The sequence below is a fragment of the Megascapheus bottae genome, chromosome 20, assembly GCF_031878675.1.
Source record: "Megascapheus bottae isolate mThoBot1 chromosome 20, mThoBot2.hap1, whole genome shotgun sequence".
NCBI lineage: Eukaryota > Metazoa > Chordata > Mammalia > Rodentia > Geomyidae > Megascapheus > Megascapheus bottae.
This window is the reverse complement of record NC_143528.1, coordinates 13,377,569-13,400,708: the sequence shown is the minus strand read 5'-3', so window position 1 is coordinate 13,400,708 and position 23,140 is coordinate 13,377,569. Positions and strand designations below refer to the sequence as shown.

At 37.4% G+C, this 23,140-nt stretch overlaps 1 protein-coding gene across 1 annotated transcript in view; it reads left to right on the top strand.

Moving 5' to 3' along the window:
* Dlc1 (DLC1 Rho GTPase activating protein) overlaps nt 1-23,140 on the top strand; it is a 337,813-nt gene that overhangs the window by 8,199 nt on the left and 306,474 nt on the right. The window contains exon 2 of the mRNA XM_090353987.1: nt 2,180-3,305. Within this exon, the coding sequence (XP_090210113.1) occupies nt 2,295-3,305 (1,011 nt within the window). The 5' untranslated portion in view covers nt 2,180-2,294. The remainder of the gene's footprint in view (nt 1-2,179; nt 3,306-23,140) is intronic.

Genomic DNA, 23,140 nt, shown 5'->3' with positions numbered 1-23,140 from the left:
GAACCGCTTCCTTTGTCATGATAAAAATACTGAGCTATCTGTTAAGGTTAAGTGAAATAAGTTAATCTTATTTTAAGGTCTCAACAGCATAATGTTGTATTCTTTTCCCCCAAGAAACTAATAAAATTGTATTTCTCCTTAATGAAAGAAATGAAATCAGAATTCCATCTCAACTTAAATGTAAATGTGGCTTAAGAATGATACAGTAATACTACTTGGCATTTTTTTAATTAGCTTTTTTTAATTAGCTTGTATCTAAAACAGAACCACCCTACTATAACCCAGATTTGCCCATGAAAGCAGAAATTTTCTGGCCTGCTGCGTTGCGTTTTTTTCCACCTTCCAAAACCTCCCACACTATAATGACTTATGCATGGAATTCAGAGACTTTATATTTTCTTTTAAGCACCACTGAATTCCAACATGGAAAATGTGAACACTGGCCATTTTCAAAGATGGCCACAAACCTCACAGAGAACCAAATAGTATCCAGAAAGATATTTGGTCAGGCAGGAATACCAACATTCTAGTACATTCCTTAACGTCTCCAATCTTTATAGAGTGAGAATATTTACCTTTCAGGCATGTGCTTAGTCAAAATTGCCTGATGTTTCTTGGTGAGGACTTAGATTCCTTTTCAATAGACTGAAATGACCTCTCTGGTAGAGCAGCTCCTCTTGCTTATAGCTGAAATCAACCAGCCAATCCACATTTTGTTCTAGCAGCCCTATGCACATTGAACCTGAAGGCTCTTTCAGAGTTTCCCTTACCATCTGTAGCCACTGTGGAATGACATTCGGTTTAGACCATTTTTAATCAGATTTAGTATGCCTTGTGTCCCTCAACTAGAGATTTGAAAAATTCAAAGCCAAAAGAAATTTACCTGAACAGTATGTACATTCTGACCTTGACTATCCACTTGATTTTTCTCTTATACTTAAATGTTTATGATGAAATTTGAACCCAGCTACACACACTGAAGTCTTTAAAAATCAATGGAGAATGAAACTTGAGTGTTTGAAGATCTGTCCTGTATTTTATCATAGTCACATCTTCTTTGAGATGTACATGAATTCTTGAGTGAAGGGTTTAGAGTTCATACACACCAAAGACATGCTGGTGATTGAACAGATGAAAGTAGATCTTCATAATTTCGTGGAGACAATGAACTTCGTTAGCCCCCACCTCAGAAACAAGGCTGAATGTGAATATAGACTTGTTCCTTAGATATATTACTTGGGAGGAATTTTATAGACTCTTTTAGTCTTTACCAAAACGAGTGTGCTAACTAGTAGAAATAACAAGATGCATGAGCAGCTGTATATCTCTTAAAGTATTGCAAATGGAATGTGATAGGCATTTTTATCAATGAAGTATATTATTCCTCATTTCTTAGTCTCTTCCTGCATTAAGTAAAGCCTTCTAATTCAGGATTGATGTTACTTCTTTTACAGACCATTATACAAACTGTCTTTGCAGCCCAAGACAGTTCCCTCATGACTTTTGTAGCATTTGAACCAACATTCAGAGATTTTTTTTTTCTTTTTCTTTTTCTTTTTTGTGGGTCATGGGGCTCGAACTCGGCTTGGGCGCTGTCCCTGAGCTCTACAGCTCAAGGCTACCACCCTACCCCTTGAGCCAAGCCCCACTTCCTGTTTTCTAGAGGTTAATTGTAGATAAGAGTCTCAGGTCCTTTTGTGCCTGGGCTGGCTCTGAACCTTGGTCCTAAGACCTCAGCCTCCTGAGTAGGATTACAGGCATGAGTCATCATGCCTGGTTTCAGGAGATTTCTTTAATTATTTGCATCCACAAAAGTAAATATGGAAGGGGTACAAGCCAGAGCAGCAAGTTTCTTCTAGTAATTTATATTCAGAATTTCAATATAAATATTTTAATAGAATTGTGTGATGTTTACATTATCTGTACCTTCATTCTATAATGGACCAACCCAACTGCTTTATACAATATTGCTTATAATTTTGATCAGAAATATTGGATTCAAAATTTTCTCCTAATATTAGATGGCTCCTTAAAACAATAGCACTATTAAAGCTATTAAGTAGAAGCTTTCTAAAGTCTTTTCTCTGTCTTTATAGTACAGGTTAGATGAGCTCTTTTCTAAGATGTATTTTGATCTTAAAAATATATATTATAGCTATGTATGTTTATCCCTTAATAGGTGGTGAAATGACAAAACTCATCGTCTGTGAATTTGAAATAATCTTTCATCAAGTCCCATCTGCTTTCGCCTCATATGGAATGTGTCTCTCTGTCTGTTGTTAAAGTACAATGACATGTCTGTAGCTATCAGAAAGAGAAGCTGGGAAGAGCACGTGACCCAACAGTCAGGACAGCCTCTGCGTTCGGATGATTATAACACAGCATGTCATCATGGACTTGTAGCCGACAGCTTGCAGGAAAGTATGGAAAAAGATGTGTCTCTAAATGTGGACTGCAAGGAGCAGTGTGCTTCACTACCGGATTGTTGTCATGGATCAGAGTGGAGAGCCTTTTCTGGAAGGCCAATAGGTCACGTTTCAAAGGAGGTGGATGAAAATGACAGCCCTGAAGGTGAAGATCAGTTTCTTTCTCTGGAGGCCAGTACAGAAACATTAGTACATATTTCTGATGAGGATACCAATTCTGAGCTGTACTTCATGAGTGATAAGCAGAGTTTAACTACCAAAGAGCATGAAATAATAAGTCAAGATAATATCGAGGGAGCAGGCTCCATAGGAAACACACTGCCTATTATGGAAAGTAACCAAGACTCCTACAACTCCTGGGGAGAGGCTAGGGAATCTGATTTAGCACTGACAGATGAAAGTGAGGAAAGAAAAAATGTTGATACTGTAAGTAAAAGCCTGGAGCTTTGTAATAATATAAGCATAAATGAAATAAAAGATGTACCCAAAGATTCTTCACATGTGAAAGCTAACGTACCGGAGAAACACTTGCTTAATTCTGCTGTGATTGCACAGCAACGAAGGAAACTTGATTTCCCTAAGGACGATCATGAAAGAAACAACTGCCATGAAGTACAAGATGAGTCCTTGGCTGGCCCTTGTACAGGGAATGGACTGTCATTATTAAAAGCAGGTTGTGGGAGTTACCTTCTGCAGCCTCCTTCCTGCCCCAGTGGATCATCAGCTGAAAATGGCCTGCAGAAGAGTGGTTTCTCTGAACATCAAAACACAAGTATTCCAGAGGTCTGCACCGAAGATGGCATGCCATGTTTACACTTACAGAACTCTCTGGCCACCCAGGAGCCCACGGGGAGCCAAGTCAGACTGCGCAAGAAAAAGGTAAGATATGCGCCTGATTATCTTAGCTGGCTCTACAATTCTGTGCATATCCTTACTTTCATCATTTTTTGCTTGGAATAAAAAGATTAGTAGGTATTTCTTTTATCCTGCAGTGAAACTACATGTTTAAAAGGCTATTTTGTGAAAACATCAAAATAAAATAATGCTTCTGTCTCACTAACAGGAACATTTTGGGACTTTGTTCTGGTGGGATGAGATCTGATATTTCTCTCTTTAGTTGGAGTTTAAAAGCCAACAGAGGGCCGGGAATTTAGCCTAGTGGTAGAGTATTTGCCTAGCATGCACGAAAACCCGGTTTGATTCCTCCATACCACATACATAGAAAAAGCTGGAAGTGATGCTATGGCTCAAGTGGTAGAGGTCTAGCCTTGAGAAAGCCCAAGGACAGAGCTCAGGCCCTGAGTTCAAGCCCCAGGACTGGCAAAAAAAAAAAGGCAACAGAGAGCTCATTGTTATATGCTTCAAGGCCTTCTGAAACGAGAACTCTAATTTTTAGAGAAAAAGTCATATAATATATAATACACAATAACATAATAAGACAGGATATAGTGCCTCATATCTGTAATCCAAGCTACTCCCGAGGTTAAGACCTGACTGAGGATCATGGTTCAAAGCCAGGCCAAGAAGAAAAGTTCATGAGACTCTTATCTCCAATTAACCACCAGAAAACTGGAAGTGGAGTTGTGGTTCAAAATGGTAGAGCACTAATCTTAAGCAAAAGAGGTCAGTCACAGCGGCCAAGTCCCTGAGTTCAAGCCCTACAACCAATAATACCAAAACTAGATATTAGTCACATGTTAAAAGCAACCACATAAATATTCAAAAGCAACATTGCTTCCTCTCCTTAACTTATACCAGATTAAATGACAAATTACCAATACAAACATGTTTCGTTCCACAGCATTTCTTTAATATTTAACAAATAACTGAGATTAATTTTTATGCCATACCCCGTTTACTAATCCTGGAGTTGCAATGCCCCTGAAAAAGAACTTCCAAATGAGAGTAGTAAGCATTAGATGACACTACCTGAGTTGTGTCTACTTAGATCTCAACTAAAATTTTACTTCAAAACTTTTCAAACAATGCAGCTCTATGTAATATTTATATAAATCCAAGCAAACTTTCTCCTGCTAAACAACCCAATGGCAATTGAGATTGAAGAAGTCAGACACTTTGTACAATAATTAAAACATACTTTCTGGCCTCTAGGTATAATCTTAAGCCACAATCATATTTTTACTAGACACACACACACACACACACACACACACACACACACACACACACTAACAAAATTGTTGTCCCAAGTTCTGTTTAACTAGAATTATCCATCTACAAAGAAACAAAGACTATCTTTGTGGTAAAAATACTTTTTATAAACTGTAGATTTGCAAAATGATCAGTAATGCTTCATGAGTTAAAGAGACTTCAAAGATTACTACAAAGTTTGGTGTGTTCAAACTATGAGGTAACAGTGTGTTCTGTGCTTCTGGAAAACATTCTTCCTATTGTAAGATGTGTGAAAATGTTGATACTGTGTGACATTGGAATGTTCAGGTCGTCTTTTCAGAAACTTTATGTATCCTATCAAATCTATTGGAGAAGAAGCAGTAGTGACATGAGACCATATTAACTGAACTATGACAGAGCTCCCTTAAAATAAGGCAAATATTGTCCAACTGCTTACAAAAACATTAAACATTCCTGAAACATATGCTCACCACTCGACATTTATACCAGTACTAAGAACACTGGAAAGAATTTACTCTCAGACTCTGTTACTATACCATGGCTCCATTTTGAGAGCCATAATTATATCTCATTTACAACTTCTAACTTAAATATTCTATTTCAAGAATTTGATCATTCTTAAGTGTTGTGGCATTGTCTAGAGGAATATTTACTTTGACTCTAAAACCCATTCGGGATGTCTTGGAATGAACAGATTAAGTGAGAAGGTTTATATTCATAATATACTAAGTATAGTTGTTGGAGAATTGCTTAGAATTATAAAAATGTAGTATTTTTACCACATTCATTGTTGAATAAGTGCTTTTTAAAATAGCAAACCTTTAGGTGACTAGCTGTTTTTAAACTTTACCAAATGATAATTTAAAAAATCATTTAAATATATGTGCAGAACTGATGGCTCAGGCCTGTAATTTGAGCTACTCAAGAGGCCATAATCTGCAGAATCACAGTTTGAAATCAGTTATGCAGAAAAATCCTTGAGATTCTATCTCCAAAATAATCAGCAAAAAGTCAGACTGGAGCATGACTCAAGAGGTAGAATATTAACCAAGCAAGCAAATTGAATGAGAGTACAAGGTTTTGAGATCAAGTTCTACTACTGGGCAAAAAAAAAAGATACGTACAAGTATAGATCATCACATTGCATGTAACTAAAAAAAATGAAATTCAATTTTTTAATTTTTTTCAATTTCAAATTTCAGTTAATTATGTGTTTTGTTATTTATTTATTGTATGGAAAGCTCTGTAGTCACTAAGACGATTTATCAAGCAATCCAGGAGCTTGTTAAAAGATAATTATGATATATCATATCTGGGGGAAAAAATTGGCAAACCAACATGCACAACATATCTAAGCTTTATCTCACCTCATTTTTTTTGGCTGGTTGTGAACTCTGGGGCTGGGCATTGTCTTTGAGATCTTTAGCTCAAGGCTAATGCTCTACCACTTGAGCTACAGTGCCACTCTAAGCTTTATATAAAAGTGTATATGTATATAATTGATAAAAATGTAAATAGGAGAGTATAATATCTCATCTTTCTGTATATGTGAGTCATAATTTTCAAAATCCAGCCAAAATAAGTATAGCAGTTTGAGCATAATTAAAACTGTAGAATGAAGAAACCTCATATTGTACCCCATACTTCTTTTATTAAAGGGGATAGAATTATGGGTGAAAATCATATAATAAAGCATACAAATAATACTAGGAATATGACTACTTGAAACATTTTCTGCATGCAAAAAAACAATCCTTTATTATTTGATGGAACTAAAGCAAATATTTATGACTTCTAAAATGTAAATAAGAGTTGCAATCGGATATTTGATTTCTTGGTTTGTTTTTTGTTTTTTGGTCAGGATAATGTATTGAGGGGTTACAGCTACATTCATCAGGTACAGATACTTGATTTCTAATGTCAGAAAAACTAGTTTTAAAAAAGACAGAGAAGCCACATTTTCATGCCTACAGGACATGAAGTTCCTGAAAATGGCTTGCTTAATTAAGTCTATGTTTTTAAATGATGTGTTGGCCATGGTGACAGCTCTGAGATGAAAGCTTGGAAAGATAGAAGATATAAGCTAATATGGTTTTAGTTAAAGAACAGTAAACAGCTTATCCATTGATGGTTGTGTCAGTGAGACAAAGTTTTCATTGAATTTCTGAGTATGGAATTCATTTGTCAGGATATTATCAAGGATCCAAGATTGAAAAGAAAAAAAATAACGAAACTAAGATAAAACTTCTCAGAATCATTTCCAAGTCTTCCAACAAAAGTGGGATATGTCTGTAGTCCAAACAGTTGGGAAGTAGATGCAGGAAACTGGTGAGTTCTAGGCCATTCTGGAGCTACATAGCAAGAAGACCTTGCCCCAAAAGCCAGTGAAAACAAATTACCCTCAGAATATTACGGAAGGGTGCTGAATTTATCAAATGATTGAGTGATATCTTAAAACTCCCATACACTTGAACAGGCATTCATTGCCAGGAATGACTTACTATTGTCTTATTGTCCAAAAATAATTCTAACAATCCATAATATATAATCTTTCATAGCCTCAGTTAGAGAAGACTGTATCGTTAGTATAGCTTAGCCTTGACATTGCGAGCTAATCATTCCTCCAAATGTGATTATACATGTCATGAAATATAAGTCACTAAAATCACAGTAAACCCAATGAATCACAAGGAGTTACTAATGAGTGAACTCTCAGGTCATGAACTGTCAGCTCATGTCACTCTGAGCCTCATGGGAATTATAAGCACCCTCTTATGGCTTTGGCTGTGTCCCCACGGTTGAGACAGCTGGTTAAATGAAATTCTCAGAGGATTCCAAAGGAGTCTGGAGGAGGGAGACAGTCTAAGAAGTGGGCTCTTTAAACCAAAAGAGATGTCAAGATGGAAAATATGTAGGGAAAGACTTGAGGTTAGGCTTTTTGAAAGAGCTAGTGTATTTGTCATTGATGGTGGTTTGCTAATTAAACAGAGACTAAAATTCAATCTTTTGGAAAGACTCTTTCTTTAAATATTCTCCAAATATTTAAATAACCACAATAATTATAAATACAGAGATACATTTTTCACATATAAAATAAGAAATAAACTATATTACAAGGCAAAAGAAGCTCAAAAAGATATTACAAAAATAATGTGAACTTTGAGGAGACACCTAATTCCCCATCATTCTCCCCTTTTCTCCTCCCTCCTCTCCCCTCCCTTTTTCCACTTCCTTCCTCCCTTCTCCTTCTTCTTGAGCTGGTATTTGAACTCATAAACTCCTGTTCCTGTGCAGGCATTCTACCTCTTGAGCCACACCTCCAGCCCTTTTTATTTTAGTTATTTTTCAAATTGATCTTTGGTCAGCTTTCCTGAACTACCCTGAACTGGAATCCTCAGAATCTTATGCTTCCAAATAGCTGGAATTATAGATATCTGCTAACACCCTGATCCCTAGAAAGTTATCTTATATATTTAAGTGATATTGACCAAAAAAAATCAAGGAATGAAAATATTGCATACACTGTTGAAATGTCTGGAAGATGCAATATATTAATTAATACCAATAACATTCAAATGTTTCCTTCTTATCTTACCTTTAAAAAAAAGTCCACCCCACAAATGACAGTCTCCTTTTTCCTGAATGTCTACCTACATATGAACCTTGTATCAAGAGAAAGGTAATACTTCACATCAGATAAAGTAGTAAATTATGCAAAACATGGAAAAGATCAAAGCAAGAGATTGGCTTCAATACAAAAGAAATAAAAGCTGGGTATGAAATAGGATTCCTGATACATAAGATAATGTTGAATAAAACCAAGGACTGGAGAAAGAATCAAGAGTTGAGAATAAGTCATGTGTCACTTGACAAAGAGAGAAAGAATGATATGCACAGTTTAGTACACATAGTACGGAGAAATTCAAAATAACACTGTGATTTTATACTAAAATCACACTGACTTTAAAGACACAAACCTGTGGCAAAGACTGTATTTCTTAACTTTATTTTTATTTTCAGCTTACTGCCCTTAATTAAAGAAACTTATTAGTAGGTAAGCAATTGGGCATAGATGAATGTCACATTCCTATTCTAGTTCTTCACCTGGATTTGTGTCCCAGGTGAAGCTAATATCATTGTCTGTGTAGTTTATGTTATGTTTGTTACACCATGAGAAACTGTCTCTGCCTTAGAAACGACTAGAAAGCCAAAAAATCATATGTGCCAATAATTGGGAATCAAATAGTCTACCTCATTACACACAAAAATCTCCTAAAACTGAGTAGGAGTGCAACAATATTTAATTATGTGCAAAAGGGATCACTAAATACCATGTCTAGTAAAATTAATCCAAATAAATACTGAACATTTTCTTTTGAGGGAATCAATACTAGATTTGAAGTCAAGGACTTGTGTTTGCTAGGCAATTACTCGACAACATGAACCATGCCACCAGTCCAGCAGTGACAGAAAATATTTTTCTTCTTCCCTGCATGTTTTTTTTTTATTTGATTTTATGTTTTAGCAAAGCTAAAGTTCTATGTACTTGGAACACCAGCTTGAGCCAGGTGGCAAAGGTCTTTATGTTATGAAACATAGAATGGCTGAAATACCTCTCTATATTTCAGACAAGGCTGCTGTTTGACATATAGGCTGGTACTAAGAAGAAGAGTAGTCAGGAAAAGAAAAAAAATGTCATGGTAGGACAAAAGAAGGAAAAGAAGAGTGAAGAACAGGAAAACAAAAAGAGAGAAAGACAGATAGGCTAGAATGTAATAGCAAAGGAAGCATTCATCACTTGGCAAAGGTATGAAATTAAGTGTTTGACAAAAGGTGGCTGTAAAGCAGGCGGGAATCAGATTCTGTTTTCACATGATGCTACGGTGATCATGAGCGTAAGTCTAGCAAGGAGACAAGAAACTTGAACCTGACTCTAACAAGTATGTCTAGGCACAGTTAAATAATTGTCATTTTACATCAGGTTCTCTGCTGATGACAGCCAGTACTTACAGCTCAATCTCTACCAGGGGAAAAAGAAGCTAGAATAGCCGGGTATGGTGGCTCACACCTATAATCCTAGCAACTCACGAAGCTGAGATGTGAGCATCAAGGTTCAAAGCCAGCCCAGATACAAAAAGACCTGAGACTCTTGTCTCCAGTTAATCTCTAGAAAATGGGAAAGTAGGGCTTGGTTCTAAGGTAGGGCCGTAGCCCTGAGCAATTCAGCTCAGGGACAACAGCTAGGCCCAGGGGTAGGGTAGTAGCCTTGGGCTGAAAAGCTCAGGGTCAGCACCCAGGCTGAATTCAAGGTCCATGACCTACAAAAGAAGAAGAGGAAGAAGAAGGAGGAGGAGGAGGAGGAGGAGGAAGAAGAGAAGAAGGAGGAGGAGAAAGAAGGAGACGAAGGAGAAAAAAGAAGAAGATAGAATAAGCTTATAAACAAGCTACTCAGTTTCCTCAGCCAAGTTAATTGCACCATTCTTTTATACCAATTGATGGGAGCAGCTATTGTTTAGAATCTGAAAAAAAATTATTGAGTATCTCTTTATATGTGAATGATTTATTTCAGAAAACAATCATTGATGTACAGAGCCAACATTATTGGAAATTAAGTCATGCAACCAAAATAATCCTTACTTTGTGTTTGTTCATTCTCTTATTTGTCCTTTCTGTGAATTCTACGCTGAAACAGAGCATGAAGAAAGAATAGGGAGATTCATGTAAAATCTAGATTTATGAGTCAATCTTGATGTGTACAATCCCTTGTAAATAATCCTGAATCCTTACAAACCTTTGAGCAAAACAACCAATTAGTTGTAACTGACTAATGCTGTCAGTGTGTGAGTTATAAGTACTCATATTGTACTCATTTTCCTCCAGAAAGGAGTAGAGAAGTGTGTTGTAAAGAAAGAATGTAGAATGACACATTTACCTTAAACTTTAATTTTATGTATATGTATAATGTACATATAATATATATTACATGCTAATACAAAATATAGCTTATTCTGTGTAAGTAAAATGAACAGGTTCAAACATAAATACATAATTAAAAATTGTAGGAGTCTGGGAAGGTGGCTTAGCAGTAGAATTCTTGCCTAGCATGCATGAAACCCTGGGTTTGAAAGAGCCGCAGAGACCCGCACCCAAGGACGCACACACGGACCACTGGATGCAATGAGCAAGAGGGTTTTATTCGGGCATGCTCGGGCTCCCAGGTACACGTGACCTCGAGATCCGCAAGGTTCGGGTCAGTGGCTGAGAGCCCCGAACTGTCCTGGGGCTGGTTTTTTATAGGTCCACACACTCCGTTACAGCAGAGCCCGTGCTTCTTTAGCCAATAAGTTTAAAGCATTACAACAAGGTCTGCACGCAGGCAGCCAATAATTTTAGAACAAATCATACAATTTGACCAATCACCATTTAGATAGTGTTCATGCTAAGTTGCACATCTCTGGCCCCTGGTATGAGGAAACAATCCTTGGTATGAGGAAACAATCCTTGGTATTCAGCAAGATGTGAGCTCTTGCTTTGGAGGGTGAGGGGCTCTTGCTGCAATCCATTTTTACTACTAAGGGAAAAGGGTAGGTTTAGGGTTTACACAAGTTTTTGCCCAGTTATGAAAGGCACGGGCATTAGCAAGACATGCTTACAAACTATTCTATGACCTACTGGTTCTGATTAATTTTTAGTGACCATGTACAAGTGACTTTTGGATATGGCTTTCCACATTGTGTCCCCATAGTGTCTCTCCACACAGGAATACTTGTTTGGTTGCTGGACTTGAAATCAGGCCCTGGGCACTGTCCCTCAGCTCTTCAGCTCAAGGCTAGAACCCTGCCACTTCAGTCCCGAACTCAGGGCTTGAGTGCCGCTCCCCAGCTCTGCAGCTCAAGGCTTGCACTCTGCCACTGTGAGTCCCGAGCTTGGTGCTTGAGTGCTGTAGCTAGCACTCAGTCACTTAGAGCTCCAAAGCAACTCTGCCTTAATGGCACTCCCCTGTCAGATTAGACACCACAGTCTCACAGGGACTGACTGTTTCGCCCGGGGTTGGCTCAGAACTGCGGCTTTCAGATCAATGAGTCCTACAAAAAGGCCACTTTACTCCAATTTAGAAATGACAAAGTGGTCAACATAGAAATAGTTTCCAAGCATGATCTTACCTGGAACTTGGTAATAGCCAAAGAATACAAAAGTAAGCTAAGTAACAATCAAAATACGGGAATAGGCTAAATCTCAGGTTTACACCCATCAGGTGGTTGAATGAGATAAGATAAGGATTAGGGAGCTTCCCAAGCTGGGGGAACTGACGGGAAGTTCTCATTCAATTGTCAAGGAGTAGTTTTATGGCCCTCAGGCTCCAATTCCTTAGTTAGCAAAACACCTGGTTATAAGCATGAGCTAAAACTTAGAATGGCAGTCCTATGATTCTGACTTGGGGTCTTTCAGGTTCAATTCCTCAGAACCACTAAACTGAAAAATCTGGAAGTGGTGCCCTGGCTCAAGTGGTAGAGTGCTCACCTTAAGCAAAAGAAGCTCAGGGCCAGTGTATAGGCCCTGAGTTGAAGCCCCATGTCTGGAAATAAAAATATTAGGAAGCTAATGGCCAAGAAATTCTGTAGCTTTTCTCAGTGCCACTTAGTGGAAATTGAGGATGGAGTGAAAGGAAAATGATAGGACTAGCAAAGTAAGATAATGGAGCCAAGTGATTAGGAGAATTTGTTTAGAGAATATAAGGGAAAACTGAAAAAAAAAAAAAACAAGGAAGAGGTAGCCGTGTTCTAGAAGGTATGTACCTTACTTATGTACCTGTAACCCCTCAGATATCACCTTCAAAATTAAATCCGTTTTTGAAAGACAATAATAAACTTGTTTTTAATCAGTATTTCAGATAACACATAGAGTTGACTGATTCGCTTCCCAGTGTCTTCAAGGCCACATATGCTTATGCACATGTGCATGTGTGCATGTGTGTGTCTGGGTGTATGGGTATGTGTATTCGCAAATTAAAGCAATTATATCTGAATGTTTCCTATTATAGTTATTATTAGGAAAATAGACCTCAGATTCAATCAGTGACTTGGGACCAAAACTGCAAATTTACATTAGTAATATTACCAGAATCATTACTAAGTTTACCTTAATGCAACAGCAGCTTTACTTGGAGCAAGAATTAAGACTTTCCTGGTGTTAGTTTAAATGAATGGTTATTTTAAAGCCAGTATTGCCTTGCAGGCTATGGCAATAGAGGAACTGATTTAGTTTCTTCCTCATGGATTTCTGTTACTATAAACTAAGACCAATTTATTAATCTTTTAATACCAAGGAAACCACCATAGCTTTTGGCTGCCTCCCTGGATAAAATGCCAATATCCACAAAAGCTGAAATAACTTGAATAACCTGCGCAGCAGAGCCCTGCCCCTATTATCTGGGCACCAGACACAACGGTGCCAACAGGATCTATTCATTTTCTGGCTCATGTTCTTAGAAGTAGCTTGCTTATCCTTTGCTGCCAACAGGATGTCTCATGTACAGATAATTTCCGAACTGTAAAGAAAACTAGAGTGCTCTTTTAGAGATAACCTCACCCTTTTCCAAAGAAATCTAAGCAAACAGAAAACTCCATTCTCACTCCTTTTTTCCCCCTTTCAGTTCTATTTCTATATTGGCCTACACATAAAACTGGAGATTAATGAGCTACTTCAGTTTTTAGGTCCATTTTCTTGAGCCAGTGAAACTTCAAAAGGGTCGACTGCTCCTTCTTAGGTCCATTGAAAATTCACTCTGAGGTTTCAAAGAAAATGTTGAAATAGCATCACTATTTGGTCTAGAAAATGAATAGCTCGGTCTGAGCTTGCTTTTTCTTGCCAGGAGAGCAAGCTGTAATGAGGGAAATGAGTCCAGCTCAACTTGGGGGATGTTATTTAACCACTGTGCATTGCACGTGTCTGTGAAAGATTTGGAGAACAGTGTGTTCTTCCCAAGATCACTGTGCAGTAAATGAGACAGAAAAATAGGATTATATAGCAACATGGCATGAACCATACTTAAATCTTCTTTAACCAAAATTTGGATATCTGACAGAAAAAGAATAGATAAATTGAAAAATCATATCCAAGAATAAGACAAATTCTAGTGGAATCTATATTTACAGCATATCTATTCAACCAGCAAATAACTTCTTCAGCTGGAAATCTCTAGAATGATGCCTGGCCACCAGTAAGCTTCCACAATGTATTCAGTGGAGAATGGAACAGTGTAATTAGCCAATGGCCTCTGAGATCAGCCCAACTGGCGTTCAGTCTTGTTTCTCTCATTTGCTGCTTTGTGTGTGACTTTTTTTGTACCTTAATTAATCTCTCTGTGCCTCAGGTATTCATAAGTATAATTAAATTTCTCATTCCTTTATAAAGAAGAGTCATACATAAAAAATGATTGTTTCCTGTAAGGATTTTGCAAAAAAAAAAAAGATTATTTGAAGTATGAGAGGTAAAAAGCCAAGAGACCAATTGCTTGTTTGCTGACCACAACATTTAGTTCTGTTTGTGATGTTTGATATTGTTTTCACTTCTTAGATGAATATATAATTCAAATTTTTTAGAGGCTACCCCAAGGTATTTTACTTAACAGTGAAATGAACAAGTAGGCACTTTTTCTAAATATCTGATGAAAGGTGAATTTTTAATTTTCATCTCAACCTAGTCAAATCTGTTTTTTTTTGTTGTTTTTTTTTTTTTTTTGCAGGGGAGTTTGTTTTGTTTTGTCTGTAATGGGGCTTGAACTCTGGGCCTGGGCATTGTTCCTGAGTTCTTCAGCTCAAGTCTAACATCCTACCCTTGAGCCACTATGCCACTTTCTACTTTCTACTGGTCAATTGTAGATACAATCTCACAGACTTTAGTGCCCAGGCTGGCTTTGAACCCCAATCTTCAGATCTCAGCCTCCAGAGTAGCTAGAAGTACAGGCATGAACCACCACACCCGGATTTCAAGTCTGTTCTTAACTGTAAGAGCAGAGATCTCTCAGGCCCCATCAGGTATGAACTCCTGATGGATGCTTTTGCTTGCAGACAACAGCAATCAATGGCTGCCCTCCTCGTCTTCGGTTGTAGGGATAAATGCTGAGTGGGAGGGTTAATGCTGAAGCTTGGTATGCTAGAGAAGACCCTTAGTTTACTACATTTTAATCTAAACTTTACTTAGATTTAGTGTCGTCTTATGATTTATGAATTTGTGTATGAATTTCTGAGTGAGTTTCTTAAGAACATTATGAAGCTTGTGCCTTGAGCAGGAATACTAAGGATAAAATAAATATTTAAAAGGTGGTAGACATGTAAATTTGTATTCGAGTGTTGAGTCTGGGGATTCAATACTTGGCTTTTTGTGAAAATGGTCTTTTGTGAACCTTGGAATAGAGAAAGGAAGGAAATAGAAAAAATGAAATAGGCTAATAGTTCTACGTAGTCATCTTTTTTCAAAGGAGATGCAAAAATAAAAAAGAATGTGGCTGATTTGAGACCAATAGGCCAGTTCCCCCATTTGTAGGCACAGGAAAATGAGAGCGTGAATCAATATGGCCACATTGGGCCAAGGTTAAGAAATGAACTGTCCAGCTCTTTTGTTTAGAGTAGTTATTTCCTATCATAGGCATTTGCCAGTAGATGAGACTTTAATTTCCCACCCATTCTTGAAAAGATCTCTGACATTCTTTTTTTTTTTTTTTTTTTGCCAGTCCTGGGCCTTGATTGAGCTCAGGGCCTGGCACTGTCCTTGGGCTTTCTCTCAAGGCTCAAGCTCTTGTACACCACTTGAGCAACAGCACCACTTCTGGCTTTTTTCTGTGTATGTGGTACCAAGGAATTGAACCCAGGTCTTCATGTATGGTAGGCAAGCACTCTACAACTAGGCCAAACTCCCAGCCCGACACTCTTCATTTTTATCAAAGGATAATGTGACATTTAGCATATTGCCTCATGGCCATTTACTCAAGAAACAAGAAACTGCTCATTGACTAGACCATTTCAGGCTGAATCTTGCAAGCACATAGGAAATGAAAAAAGAATTTGCTTTTTGGAGGTTTATGGGACATTCCAGCTGGAAAAAACTTTAAAGATCCTTGCATTTCACTTTAAGGGGAATAATGTGTGTGTTGACAAGACCACGGAGCTGTAATTTAGAGCATTCCTGGTGGTATGTCATGTAACCAACGTAAAGTTTCTGCTCTGACGAGAAGATGCTGAGTTGAATATTATAGAAAAGCTATAATTTAAAAGTAATCAGGAAGAATTGGCCAACATCAAAATGTAACACAAACCTAATATTAAGGGGTTTTTTTGAACGATGAAAGGAAATGCTGTATCCCTCAATTTTAGATATTTGTCCACTTCTTGTGTAGGATACCACTCCTCTTCCTGACCCCCCCCACAAAATGATACAGAGAGAGAACAAGAGAACAAGTGAGAGAGCAAGAGAGAGAGAGACAGAGACAGAGACAGAGAGACAGAGAGAGAGAGAAAGGGAGGAGGGAGGGGAGAGGGAAAGAAGGAAAGAAGGAAAGAAGGAAGGAAGGAAGGAAGGAAGGAAGGAAGGAAGGAAGGAAGGAAGGAAGGAAGGAAGGAAGGTGCCTTGAGAATTTTACCATCACTTCAGGTACACACTGACAAAAATATAAGACATTGTAAAAACTGAATTAAAGTCCAAAATGGTTTTTATTTTCCTCAGTGTCTTCCAATTTCTAGTTTTATAATAAAATGTCATTTTCTTTGGAGGCATCACTTTTCTTTCATTCACTTCAATCATTCTTTACTTTTTCTCAGTGATCAACATAGACTTTTTATCATAAATATTATCTCTTTCCACTTAGAAGTTACAAAGTGCTTTCTCTCAGATGTCGTCAGTGTTTGGATTGAGGCATGATAAATTGTAAACAAGCTGAAAAGTATTTCAAACAAGGTCCACATCGTGAGCAGTCATTAAGGAGGCACAAGAAAAAGGAAGTTAGCCAAAGGCTTCATGGTGATTGTCATGTGGATTTTTCTTGTGTGTATGTCAATGATCACATAAGGCACTGAATTTTTATACTTAGAATTCTGTCTAGACTAGAAACAAAACACATGTTAACAAGTAGAGGCCTCTATGTTGGGAAAACAAAAATAGAAAGGAATCTATTTTTGTCATTCAATACCTTATAGTTATTGTGCTCTTAAATTCCCACCCCTAACCACTGAGACCAATTATTTTCTAACTCAGAATAAATGAGCAATCTTGTTTTGCTTCTATCGAGTCAGCTCTTGATGACATTTCATTTGTAACTTCTACATAAATCTTTCCATTTTTCAAGAAGATCAGATTTGCTCTGTAGTTTTCAGTGGGCAACTCATTATATTGAGAAGAAAGGGTGATTATTATGGATAGCTACCCAGTATTTATGCCCTAAATTTTCTTTCTAAAACAGAGAGATACAAGGCATCAACCTGAATAGATTGTCCTACAAAGCAAAATTTGTGCTTTGAGTATCATCAAGCAAAACTGTGTACTCATTAAGTTATATGAGGTAGGGGACATTTAAGTGCAGCATTACAGACTCAAATACAGAACATTGCATGCTACCATTTATTGTGAAGCTCAGTTGAAGTCATTCCTACATTGAGAATGACATCAAATACTATTAAAATGGCCACACTCTGGTTTCCTTTACAATGAGGGAATGGAATAAGAAAATGAAAATCAGTCTAATATCTGGAATTGAAATATTTGAGAACTCAGGCACCCCTGCTAGTGAGACAACCAAAAGTGGTCACAAAGCCATGTTTCACACACCAGAGATGCACCCAGCCCACTTACCGTGAATGCTAATCTTGTCTAGAGATATTTATTTTTCTCCATCTTTTAAATTCTGGGGATATGAAAATGCTGCATCCAGTATTTTCAAATAGTTGTTAATGTTTCAAGCATTATTAAGCACTTGATTCCAGATTAATTATCAGCGAATAAGCAAATATTTACCCTAGAAGTTGCTTACCAGGCCACTTTGAGATTCCTGATAGTCTTTCTTCTCCATATGCGTCATTGCGTATATTTTTGTGGTGGGCACTGTTAGTCTTAGATATTGATTATGTGCATGCTAATATATTTTCACCTTCTCCCATTGCTGAAGCCTGTAGTTTTTCTTTTTTCTGCACAGAATTCCATGGCCACTTCAATAACATCCTGCCCCATTCCTAATCCTTTCATCTCAGAGTGTTCTAAAGCTCTTTGAGGCCATGAGTTATATAGAATTAACATCTACCAGCCAAGAGCACAGTCAGGTCTCTCCTTCCACTTAGGAAGAAATTGGAAAAAGTCCAACTGACTTTGAAGCAATATAAATGAAGGTGCATGTGTAGCTCTAAGTGCCAAAGAAAAATAGACCAGATGTAAAAAACTTGTTTCAGAAATTCAAAATGTTTGCTAAGGGCTGGAGATGTAACTCAATGCTCAAGTGTGTTCTTAGCATCCAAGAAGCCCTGTGTCCAAATCCCCAAACCAAAGTGATGTCTAAAGTTTATTTAGAATGGCTGTTGATTTACATTGACCTGTAGATAGCTACTGAAAGATCTGAAAGACTCAAAGATTTTACCTGTGAGTTAATTGGACAATTGTTATAGCAATAATTCTTCATCCCCAGTATCTCAGTCACATCAGTTAGCCAAGGAAAGTATAGAATGTAGGTCTGCGTTTGCCTAAATAATCTTTTTTCCTCTCCAAGAGTCCATTTACCTACTGTTAATTCTTCTTATGATACAATGATCTTGACTGGTCTTTCTGAGTTTCTAAGGAAAATTGTCAGAAAAGGCAAGGGATAATGTATTATCCTTCTAAGTTTTGTGGGAATGTATTCTTTAAACATCTCTCTCCCATTTACAGCCTCACTTCCTTTTCCAGCACATTCTAGAGTGTAGTCAGGTTTTATCTGCGTACAAAAAAAAAAAAAAAACATTCACCACTAGATTATTTCTCTTTGGAGACAAAACCAACCTACCTCTTGATGTTTATGAGAAGTGAATTGCTCACCAGCTTGTTTGCTTCACTACATTTAATCCTAGATCAAACAGTAAGCATGGCCATCCCGATTGTTAGACAGTCCTATGAAATAATCTACATGGCCCAGTTTTCAGGCTGCCCGCAAGCTCTTAGCATCTTAGCATATCCTGGGTGACATCCATTTACCTGCCTCACTGCAGCACCAACATGTGACTATTTATATTGAGTCCTCTTTGTACATTCTCAAAGCTACTTTGTGGAGCTTCCTTTCCTGAAGATGTCCTTGCAGGGGAAGGAAGACAAATAAAAGGAGGTTAATAATGTTTTCTTCTTCTTGGAGGGTGATATAGAGGACCAGACTGCAACGTGTTGTCAGCTCATTAAAGAGTATACTTTCTTGTATAGCTTCAATAATTAACATGAAGAATATGACCTTCTTTGAAGATGGATGGATGGGTGGATGGACAGGGAGATAAATAGTGGGTAGATCGATAATAATAGAATGATAAATTCATAGATAGAAGGAGAAATTCATAGATGAGTAAGTGAATAAAATGAATGATAGCTGAATAAATAAATGGATAGGTAGACTGATGTATAGACAGATAATAGACAAATGGATGGATAGATGAATGGATGCATGGATAGACAATTGCTGGATAATAGGTGAATGAGTATATGGATAGATGGGTGAATGGGTAATGGAAGATTAAACAGATGGATAGGAGGACGGTAAATGGATAGATTAATGGATGGATTCTGTGTTCCTTTCATCATGATTGACAACAGAAATACCTCTACTTCTAATAAAGTTAGTGTTGGAAAATAAAACCATAATTATCTTTTCAGTACACCTGTAAAAAGTGAGAAAAAGATTTATGTATTTTACTTCCCTTGATTTTAATCCTTTAAGTCTAATCCTTTTCTATAATTTCACATCCATACAGGAATTCATCTATAATACAGTTATAATTACTTATATACATCTATGTTTGTTTTAATATAGTCAATCATCTACTCATTCTGCTTTTCTTTTAGCCACCTAACCTTTGACAGTTTGAATTCAGACACTCAACACTGAGTAGATTACTCTTTTCCTCCTCAAGAAGCCCAAATCACTTGTAGAAAAGCATTCATCACGCTCACCTTTAAGGATGCTGACTATATCCTGAGTCATATGGACCAATGTGGTTGATACTAGCTGTCATCATTTCTTGCCTGGTCATTCCAATACTTCAAACTCTAAAGTTTCCCCCTTTGTAAGAAGTTACATGGCGACTCTTGTAGTAGCTTATTAAAAGTAATTATGTTATAGCTGTGAGTACAAAATGAAAATTGTCTCTTCTAAATCTAAACTTAGTAGCACAAGAAAATTCTGCTGGAATTATTATAATACTTTTACTGTAATTCCAATTTTCCTAATAATCTGAAAAATACTCAATTTTTGAGAGATTAAACTTTAGATAATTGGTACAATGCTTTAAAACATTATGGAACTAAACTAGTACCTATTTCTTCCTATTTTTTAAAAACCATGAAAAATCTAATAGTCACAGAGCAATCACTAGTTCTAATTAGAATTGTGAAGCAATGCTAAAATAATTCCTCATTCCCCTTAAAGTTCAAAATATGTTAAGTGCTTTTTGTTCTGAAGCAGATGTTTTTTCCATTACAATTCACTTCTAAACTTCTTGTTGCTTGGAGAAGAGAACTGATCCCACATTCAGGAATCAAGGCTGTGGGGAGTATAGGACACACCAGACTGAAGGGCATGATAGGATTTGTTCTGTTTGGGGGACTGCACAATTTCATTCATTTAGTGACCTTTCTAAATTATTTTATCTCTGGTCTTTCAGATTACAGGTAAGGGACTGGGGTTTGAAGTTAGGGCCTCATCCTTGTTAAGCACACCGTCTACCATGTGAGATATAGCCCTAGCTATTTTTGCTTTATTTCAGAAAATTTCTCACAGTTTTTGCCAACATCAGCCTCAGGCATTATTCTCTTACATGTACTTCACACACTGCAGGATTACAAATGTGAACCTGTGCCTAACCTATAGGTAGTGACCAAGTCTCACCAACTTTCTTCCTGAACTGGCCTAGAAATGTGATCCCAAATTTCTTTTTTTTCTGAGTAGCAGAGATTGCAAACTTAGACTACCAAGGCTGGGCCACAAATTGAGCTCCTGATAACACATACCGAATACTTGTCAGTTGCCAAAATTGTACTTGTAACCTCAAATACCTCATAGTACATTCTTCCAAGCATTTGAGTATCAACCTTGAGTTTATAGTATTCACATTCACCTGAAAGTAGAAACATTCCAAGCAGTCTGCCCATTCCTGAAAGAGATTTTGTGGTAACAGTCATGTCCTTCCTTTCAGTATGAAACCATTATTGTTTATAATACCTATTTTCTATGGTTGCTACTCACAAGAGACTCTTGTATTCCCTTTCTTTCTCCATGGCTTCTAGGCACACACTAAAAATAACAGGAAATTCATTATGTATCAATTGGGCCTTCAAAATAAGAAGGCTAAAAATTATTAAAGTAACTGCATATCTGAAATGTCTTCTTAAAAGTATTCCTATTATTTTCAACTTTTGATATTAAACTTGTTTAAAGCAAGAAAGGAAAAAAATCTACAAAGATTTAGAAATCTTCCTAGTTTGGACAGTATTGGGGTTTGAAAGCAGGGCCTCCTGGTTACTAGGCAGGTGATCTACCACTCGAGTTATGCCCTTAGTCCTCTTTTATTTTTTGAATAGTAGATGCCAGTCTTGGCCTGGACCTCAATCCTCCTATTTATGTTTCCCCGGTAGGTGAGGTGACAGGCATGTGGAAAGATGAAGTCACACAAACTTTTGCCTGAGCTTGCCTTTGAATCATGATCCTTCTGTTCTCCACCTACTAAGTAGCTAGGATTATAGCAATGAACCACCAGGCTTGGGCTAAAATTCATTATATTTTTAAACTGAGATCATAGTTTGATGCTTTTGTCTCAAAAATTACTTTATCACTATCACACTGTGTTCTCATAGCCTATGCTATGAGTTGGTGTATAATAACAGGAAAATTAATGGCCAAATAAGGATAAGAAAAAAATAGAGAACTAATTTCTGTTAAAGTCCATTCAGATATCTGAAAACAAAAGACTACAGACTGCACAGCTTATCAAGAACAGAACTTTATTTCTCAGAGTTGTGGTGACTGGGGAGTTGGAGAGGGAGATAACAGCTGTTCTGGGGGCTGAACCAAGGGTGTTGTGCATACTGAGAAAGAATTCAACTACTGAGCTACATCCCCAGACCTTCTCACCCCCACACCGCCCCCTGCCATTTTCACATAGTGACTAGTACTCAGGAGCTCAGAAAACATTCGTTGATTGATATATTATCTATACTTCTGAATAAAATTAAATTTTCATCAAAACTGAAAACCAAGGAAAGAAAGAGAAGAGGAGGGAAAGAAGGAGGAAGGGGGGAAAGGAGGAGGAGTGGGTGAGGAGAGAGAGGAGGGAGAGGAAGAGAAGGAAAGGTGAATAGAAAGAGGATAAGGAGGAAAGGAGGGAAAAAGGATGAAAGGAGGGGAGGAAGGGAGACAAGAAAGGAAAAGAGAGAGGGACATGGATAAGAGGAGGAAGAAAAAGAAGAAAGTAGAAGGAAGAAAGAAAACAAGATTAGGGCTGTCTACTTAGCATGCTTCGGTAATACCCTCAGGATTATAACTCAAAATAATGGTTTAATAGTTTCTGTGCTTTTTATGATTAAGGAACCTCTGCTCCTGGAAGTAACATTTGAATCACCCTGAGTTGTGAACAGAGTGGTTTTGTTTAAAATACTGACATTCCTTGCCAGTTGCAGCCAAAGATGGTTCTTCCGGATAAATCATGAGCCAGTACAGCATTCAGGGGACTAAGCTATGTCCCAGGAGAGTACTGCTAACCACTTCTGGGAACATGGGCCAAGACCCATAGTGTGTAAAGAATTCTCCACGATTAGCAGTAATTTGTCCAAGATTTAATGAATTTCCTAAGTAAGAATATGAGTCAATTTCATGCCATTTGTAGTAAGCTATAGAAAACTAAACATGGGATACAATAATAACTATTTCTGCATGTTTTCCATCTTCTGAACTTCTCTCTTATTCTCCTCTTACAAGAAAATAGAGAATCATTTCCCTCACTCCCCATGCCACACACATGTGCACATGGGTACAGTTATGTGTATATACAGATATCCATGGAAGTCTATAGTGAGAAAGCACTAGTTTTCTCTGGAAAGCCAACTGGGATTCTGAAGGTAAGGGATACTGCTCCTACTTACTCAGTCCTTCTCTGGGAAAGTTAAAAATAAGTCCCACTGGGGGAAAAAAATAAGTTGGCATTTGTTATTTGAGAAAATTGCTTTATTCCAGGAACTGCCTCATGTAGCAGAAATTTATTTACCATCTGTGTGGACTTTAAACATTTTTCCATCTTAACTGATACCCAAGTGAAATAGAAGCAAACTGTGTGTGCACAGGTTTTCCAATG